Source organism: Lagopus leucura, unplaced genomic scaffold (genome assembly GCF_019238085.1).
Source record: "Lagopus leucura isolate 7727_CA_CO unplaced genomic scaffold, USGS_WTPT01 Super-Scaffold_100002, whole genome shotgun sequence".
Taxonomy (NCBI): domain Eukaryota; kingdom Metazoa; phylum Chordata; class Aves; order Galliformes; family Phasianidae; genus Lagopus; species Lagopus leucura.
In genome coordinates this window covers 69,797,805-69,806,169 of record NW_024962263.1, presented here as the reverse complement: position 1 = coordinate 69,806,169, position 8,365 = coordinate 69,797,805, and the positions used below count along the sequence as shown (strand labels likewise).

Here is an 8,365-nt window from a genome sequence, read left to right as displayed (position 1 = left end):
CCGGCGGCGCATGGGCGCCGCGCAGCCGCACCCAGCAGGCCTACATTGCCCAGAACGCACCGCGGCAGGCTGGCACCGTTGGAGGCGGGCGGGAAGGGGTGGCGTTTAGGAGCGCGGGAGGGGTGGGCAGTGGAGCGTGCAGTTGGAGCGTGAGGGTGGTTGTCGTCATGGCTTCTGTGGTGAGGAAAATCATCAGCACCGCTAAGGCTCCCATGCCGGTGGGTGCCTACAGGTACGGCCCGGGCGGGAGAGGTTTGTTGGAGGTCTATGGTCCGTCCCGATTGGTGGTGCAATGAGGTGTCCGTCGTGTGTGGTAACAGAGGAGTTTTGCGTTGCCGTGTCTTTGAGAAGCGTGGAAGGTTTCTGTGTAAGCACTGGGGGGGGGGGCACCGGAGTGCTTTCTAGAGGATTTAATAGCGGGCTTAGGCTTCGTTTTCCTGTTACAAATGCAGCCTCCTCAGTTCTGACTTTTCCACCTGTTGCACTTTAGAGCCTTACAAAAGCGTTTTTGTTCCCATCACTTGGAAGTGAAACTTTCTGAACTTCAAACCTGCTGTTCTTTGTGTCTCTCTGTCTTTGTAATTCCAGTGAGGTGTAGGAGCAGAGAAAATCCCATCACTGTAAGGGCACCTTCTGTCAACAGCAGATTGCTGGTGGGTTGCAGCCAGGGCTTGGTATTGCCTGTGGGTAGGGGAACGTCCAAGATGTGGAAAGTGAGGGTTCTTCAGCCACACATATGCACCAACTGGCTTAACCTTTAACATAGCCTTCTGCTATAGATTAACTCCCATGTCCTGTGCTTACTGGTAGTTCTTGATGAAATGCTGCTTACTGTGCAGCCTGTTGTTGAACTCGCAGAGCTAACATCAGTTAAGTTAGTGGTAAGCTTAGTGGTCACATTCCAGTATGCTTTTCAAAGTCCATTGAGCAAAAAAAATTGCGTAAGAAATAAGTGCTACATCTCAGTTCTGAGCATGGGGCTCAGTGAGGGCTTAATAAGGATGGGAGAAGTGCTGCATTCCTGGTTCTGCTACAACCCTTCCGTGTGCTATTTCTACCCTATTTTGCACTTTCTTTACTAAACTCCTCCAATTTCCAGAAATTTTATATGTGTGTGTATGCATCTGCACACGCAACTTTTAAAAAGGTGTGACAGATGCTGTACTTGTGTTAATAACTCTTTGTGTAAAGAAAGTCTGATTAACTTTTCCCCCTTATCGTCACTGAAGAGCCTGTTTCTTGATGCCATCTGTCTGAAGGGGACGGTGTTGTTTTTGCTGAGGTCATAACATCCATATAGCTTTGCACTCCAGTGTACTGAAGTGTGAACAATGTGTGACATGCACTTAACTACTCCTTATGATTCCAGCAGAGATGCACAATTGACCCTTGTTGTAGGGATACATCTGCAGCTAAAGTTTGATCCCAGCTTTTGTGCTTGGAGTCTCTGTGAACTTGGCTCATGCCTTCGACTGCAGCAGGAGTATATTCTTTAGTTAGTGTGTTGTTGAAAGTGACAGTGAATGGGGGATTCCATGGTAACCATACAAGGAGAAGGAAGTCGAGGAACAGAGAAGGCTCAAGATTGCTGAAAATGCTGATCTGGCACTAGAAGGCTTCATTGTGCTTCTCCCTCTGCCTTCCCCACAGTTACTCATGATTTGTTATTTTCCAAAGCTTCATTAGGATAAGCATGTATGTTGTCATTTGCTTTATGATAAGCAGTATAAAACAATGTCATTTTTCCAGAGAGCTCAGAATACTAAGAACTTGTTGCAAGGCTCCCTATACGTTCAATAGAAACATGAGTTGTCATCTGATGGCTTATGCCTCAAAGTATGACATGCTAGAAAAGAAAACTGAAGAATATATTTTGTGTTCATATGTACATTTCCTGTCAGTGAGACTGAGCAATTAAGAGATTTAATGAAGTGTTTGTTAAAGAGTGGCTTTCTTTCAACAGTGATGCTGAAGTGGAGCTAAGATTCTAATTTAGATACATCAGGGAGGAATTTAACCCCAGTTTGTGCAATTTCAGAGGCTTGTTCAACTGTTAGAGAAATGTATTTTCTTATTGGATGGCAAGAGATAAGAAAGGTTATGTTGACACACCACAAACACTTTGAAAAGAGCCTTTCTCTAATTCCTTTGCAAAATATTTCTACCATCTGATGAGATGTATGTTATGTCTCTTGCATAATGTTTACTAGGCGGTTAAAGTCTTTGTTTTAATCTTTTAATCTGTTTGTAGCAATTGTTGACATCTCTAAGTCTACTTTAGCAAAAGCACACTTGATGTACATATAAAAAAATTGCTTGGATTCTTCATCTGCTGAAGTAACCCAGGTCATCCAGGTTAGCTGGCAAGAGGAGAGGCACTGTTCTGGGAATGGAATTGTGCTAACTGGCCACATTCATACTAGTGGAGAAATATTGCCAGAGAATGTTTGTGAGGCTTCATATTGCAGCCTCAACTCATTTATGGTGCCTGTATGAGAATAAAATGCTGACTGTAGTGATCAGCCCTCTTGATTTTTCTTTCTTTTATCTTATTGCACTGCAGCTGAGATGTAAGGTAGGCAAAGAACCACCTCTTAAGCTGGGATATTTATTTGGGTAGATGCGAAGCTGCTCTGTCTCCCTCCCGTGCAGTCTGCAGCATGGAAAGTGTGTAGCTGTGTTTAATGTTGTGTTGCTGTGCTCAGGTCTTGCACCTTCTGGGGAATCAGTACTTATTATCTCAAGAACAGAGCTATGCTCGTGTAGTTGTGTGCTTTTACAATTGTGCCAGTCCCAGCTGAATCAAATATGTGTGGATTGAATGCATGGCCCATGTATAAGCACTGTGGTTTAGTGATGAGACTCAGTTGGTCATGTTGATGTTTGGACTTGATATTAAAGATCTTTTCCAATTTAATTTATGATATAATATCTCAGAAAAACAGATATTCTAAGTGCATTTCGTATTTTCTGCAGCCAGGAGAGTACTTTTGGATAGTTAAATGGTTTGAGGAACCTTTCAATCTGAAATGTCATTTTTCTTTTCAGCCAAGCAGTGATTGTAGACCGGACCATGTACATTGCAGGACAGATAGGTATAGAACCTTCCAGCGGGCAGCTTGTCTCTGGAGGTGTAAGGGAAGAAGCTAAGCAGGTAAGATGTGCTCTAGCAGTAATCTTTTCTGCTATGTTAAATGTGGACTTGTGAGAAATTGAGGAGACTTAGAGCATATTGCATGTCCTCCAAGGTGAGGTAGAAACGAGAAAAAATTCCTTCACTGTCATTTTTCATCCAAACAATCTGGAGGTCAGGGAAACATCTGCATGTCATGCAAGAAGGAATTGATATTTTGAGTCACTGAATCTGTGCAAGACTTGTTTCCCCAGCAGAAGCTGTGTGGGGTAGTAGATAGGATGAGGTGAAGCTGTGTTGTTTTTGCATCTAATAAGTAAATGGTTTAGTATTAGGAGTTTATTAAAAGTTACCTTTTACTAATACACTTCTTAATCTATTTTTGGTTTTGCTCTGACTGCTGAAGGCCTGCTGGGTGAGCTACAATGTAAATGTAGCTAGGTTACAATTCATGTTTATTACTTGCCCATATACAGCCTAGATGATACATACAGATTCTGTCTCATTTCTCAACAGGTGTTTAAAAATTTGGGGGAAATCCTGAAAGCTGCAGGCTGTGACTTCAGCAACGGTAAGTGCTGACATGAAGGTAGCAAACAAGTCATTATTCTTCACTTGGATTTTTTTTTTTTTAATAAATAGGCTGTTTACAAACATGCAATTGTTATCAATAGAAAGAGGAAAAGAATGGATGTGCAAGTCTTTGTGTGATGGGTATCAGTGGGATGCTGCCTCTCTCCTGAAGCTTCTGTCCATGATATTAACACTTCAGTTCAAACTGAAGCAGCTTATGGATAGGTTCAAGCTACAACTGAAACTAGAAAGCTAGAGGCATTTTAAGCATCCTTTACTCCCGATAAAAACGGGTCTGTGTCCGTGGCATTCACGTTACAGGCATGTGCAATATCTTTTTTTCTTTTGTGGCTGATTCTAATAATGGAGCCAAATTTGGAATTGGTATTGGCTTGGGCAGTCATGAGTTTAAAAATAAATAAATAATTCTTGCATAGACCATATCCTCAGATGTTTAATGGACTATTTGGGCAGCAGATATCATATGCTATACTTTGTTTTGCCAACAGTTGACATACTAAAGCTTGTTTTAATCAATCTTCTTCACCTTGGTCCCTTTTAAAAGAATTGGGCTTGTAATGAAATCTAAAATGGAAGAGCTGTTCTCAAAACAGGTCAAGAATATGCAAGTTTTATCTAGTAGATATTCAATTTTTCTTGGTGGTTCTGCAGGTGGCAGCTCTAATGGTCAATATCCGTTCACAAAACTTTTCAAAGTGTTTCAAATATTTGAGATGTTTGGAATAAAAGCAGAACTGCATTAAAGACTTTAAACTTTTGTACAAAAGAGGTACAAAATAACTGCACTTAATTTCTAGTTGTGAAGACCACGGTTTTGATGGCAGACATAAAGGACTTCGGTGACATGAATGATATTTATGGTCAATGTAAGTAGACTTGCTGCTTTCTTACCAGTACAGCTTGCAGATTTGATGATATTCATTATAAGCAGTGTTCCAATGACTCGGCTAATGTGGTCCCAGGTTCTTTGAGACTTCAGTAGAAATGCAACATGAGAACAGAACATCTGTGTGCAAGCAGCATAACAAATAAGGCCAATTAGGTGTGGATTTGTCCTACCATTTCACTAACTTTTTTATATGCAGTTTGAGCTTCTACACCTTCTAGCCTTGAAGGATGCTATGTTGTCTCTAACACCATTCTGCTGTAGTCAGCCTTAAGATGCTTAATTTCAGACTGCGTATCTTCATTTCTTTAAAATCTGTTTGTATCTTTGACAAAGCTTAGTTTCTGTGTAAAGCTGAGCTACCCTGCTGCACTTGGAAATTAAATAGCAACGCGTGGTTAACCAAATTGCCTGTAAACTCAAGTTGGTGATTAGTGAGCTAAGTTCCTTATTTATGTAGATGTGGGTTTTGGTGACTTAGCAGTGTCTCGTGTTGAATGAAGTCTTTCTAGATGAACAACCTGTGTGTCAAAATGGAATTATGTTAAGTAAAGGGAAAACAGACAGGCTGGATACTTGTTGCCACAGAGCCCTCCTGCCTGTTTTTAAAGAAAGCACTTGTTGCTGTTCTTTGGTGTGAGTTATCAGCCTGCCTTATCCCTGCAGGAGCCTGACTGTACCATTTCTGAAGTTGGTGTTAACTTTCACTAGTAGAAAAAACTAGGGGGAAACAAATGAGAGGCATGAGGAGTTGAAGAGGAGAGAGTGTGGACTGAAGGTTATTTGTCTCATATTCTTGAACTTGAAACTTGATTGCGTTTTAGGCAAATGATTTTCTACTCTGTTGTTTATCAAGCAAACTTAAATGATTAGTGGATGTTTTTGTTTCAATTGCAGATTTCAAATCAAACTGCCCAGCCAGAGTATCCTTTCAGGTTGCTGCTTTGCCAAAAGTAAGTGTAACTTACAAAAATGAACACTGAAAGTCTTTGCTTCTGAAACATTATAACAGATTTCTCATTCTGTGGCAGCTTTGTTTGTGATTATTTTATTGAATATTCTTAAGTATTTAATTTTTGCTTTTAAGTATTTCAATCTTATTCCTGCCTTGTAAGAGTTCTGAAAACATGGGAGAACCTGGCAGTATGGTGAAAGATGGCTACAACCCTAGAAATGAGGGTTTCCAATACTTCAGGAAGAACACAGTGAATCTTTAACATTGCTAAATTAGTAATGCAACTGCCAGGAGTATATAATTTCTAGATGTCACTCTTTTATTCACATCAGGTCATGTTATATACCCAAGGGCTTCATAAAATAGGTATTTGAAGTTCCTGATATGTTTCTTCATTGCTTTCTCACAGGGTGCCCAGATTGAGATTGAAGCTATTGCCATTCAAGGACCCATCCAGAATGTTCCAGCCTCTCTATAAGTGAAGACTGAATGTCCTACACTGAGCTTACCTGGAAAGGTGCTTTCTTCTCAATTGCAGCCTTATGGTCTATGAAATGCAAGTATACAGTGACTTCTGCAGGCAAAGCCTGAAACCTATGAGTGCTGTTAAAGTCTGTTGGGTTTGATTATAGAACAGGAGCCTTATTTTGTGGTGGTATTTGGGTGTTAAAGTACACATTTTAGGTGCACGTATGACAGTTACGCTGGGGTGATCAGGACATACAAAAATCATTAATTGCAATAGTAGTTTTTTAGTAAAAATTTTAAATATTGGAGAAAAATGTGAGAAATGTGAAAACAGTAGAACACTTGTCTTGGTTAGCATTCATTTTCACTTCTGTGTTTTGGGAAATTCATTTGTATTCATTTCTAAACTGTCTGAAATGCTTTCTTTGCAGAATGGTTTAGCGCTGAGACTCAATTACACTTTTCATGCTGAAGCAATTGCTAATCAGGGTGGATATTCATTTCAGAAAGAAGAAAGTGATGCTTCTTCAAAATCACATCTTCGTAGTTACAAATCAGCTTCAAATGAATCTCTACCTGCAACATTTTTCATAGTCTTTTTCATAGCCATTCAACTTTGACTGTACTGTGATTGGGGGGAGAAAAAGACATTCTAATTATATGAGGGGGAAAAGCCTGTTTAATGAGAATAAATAATAATTGCATGTTTAGAAATGTGCTTGTCTCTTCTGGGAGCAAACTTTTCTTTTCCTGATTATACTTTGGTGTTCCATTAGGGGAAAAAAAAAACAAAACAACCAAAACCAGCAAAACCCAACATCCCTATCTTGCTTTTTCTTTAAGAAATGATTCAAACCAGAAGAGTAGGTTCATTATCTCTTGCCCAGTAGCTATGGGTGAAAACAGTCCTTCAAGAGAGAAAGCTTTCAGCTACTATGGCAGTGCAGTTCTTGGCGTTTCTCTCTGCTATTGAGAGAGAGAATGAACCTGCTTGGTGTGTTTAGGCAGTACTGAGAAGTCAGGCAAGCTATCCCATTCCTCTGCATTCATCTTCTATCTAAGCAAGCAGAAATGGAGGTTTTTACTTAATTGTTTTAAAGAACTAGTTTGAAAACTAGCTGACTCATGCTAGAGTTGATTCCCTGTCTTCTCCCTGTAACTGCTTACCTAACACAATATTGGCTGTGTTTCTTTCTTGGGGTTTTTTTTAGGTGTTTTTAGGATAAATGAACAATTTCTCTTTACTTTCTGAACTTTGAAGCAGCAACCTTTGAAAAGTATCTGACTGCTACACACAAACTTTCTGCACATGAATGCTATTAGTCTTGGCTTCTCCTTGTTCTCTCTCTGGCTATACTGTCAACATCTTTTCTTTTCTACAGCTTTGATTTAAGAAGTGATCCCACCAAAACAGCATCGGACGTGTTAGGAATTAGTAGTAATGTGAATATAACTTTCTATAACTTTAGAGCAGAAGTTGCTTTGTTCTGTCAGTAAAGAATAACACAGTGAAGTGGAATTAGATTATTTAAGCAGATTCCTAATTTATATTTTTGTATGTTTCTCTGCTACAGCTTTGCTCACATATAACTGCCCTGTTGGAACACAGTTAGCTGTTTTTGTAGCACAATTATAGTTCATCTTCAGCAGATCTCAGTAATGTTGAACACGAGCTAAATTCATCTTTGTACAAGAATGCTGACAGTTATGCCTCGCAACATTTTTCAGTGTAAGATGCCTGCCTTAACTGTTCTGTACTGCTGCTTTGCTGATCTTAACACCTAACACTAGATGGCAGTTTTGATTTTTATTTTCCTTTTTTTTTTTTCTCCTTCCTGCTGGTGATTTTCCATTTGTTCTCACAGAATCACCAAGGTTGGAAGAGATCTCTAAGATCATCCAGTCCAACCGCCCTCATATCACAGTATTTCCCCACTAAACCATGTCCCTCAGCACAACACACAGCAATACAGAACTCCTTTGGGTGTCTTCGTTGGTACAAAGAATGTGAATATATCACTGCTTTTCCCAGAAAGGTTCAGACTGAGTCTGAAATATAACTGATGCCATTCTGTAGTAATGATTTAAAATCACTTTTATCTCTAATATTATCTAGCTTTTAGCTGGAGTCCAGATGCCTAAATATATATTCTTCAGGTACACAAATAGAGCTTATTTCAATTATTCAATAATTTACAGCTATAATGTAGCAGTTAACATAAACATCAGCCTTCCACAGACGTTTAAAACTTTATTTTTTTTTAAAGCAGTTGTTCTATTTCTTTATTCTGTTTTTTATTTCAAAAAGCAGAGCCATATAATTATCCAA

General features: G+C 39.5%; 1 protein-coding gene across 1 annotated transcript; it reads left to right on the top strand.

The window, feature by feature from the left end:
- The first annotated feature begins 120 nt into the window (after positions 1-120).
- On the top strand, positions 121-6,746 carry RIDA (reactive intermediate imine deaminase A homolog). The gene is made up of 7 exons (XM_042870203.1): positions 121-232; positions 3,049-3,154; positions 3,650-3,704; positions 4,525-4,593; positions 5,511-5,566; positions 5,978-6,085; positions 6,468-6,746. Exons 1-6 carry the CDS (start codon positions 168-170, stop codon positions 6,044-6,046), a joined length of 420 nt encoding a protein of 139 aa, XP_042726137.1. The 5' UTR covers positions 121-167; the 3' UTR covers positions 6,047-6,085; positions 6,468-6,746.
- Positions 6,747-8,365: the final 1,619 nt, after the last annotated feature.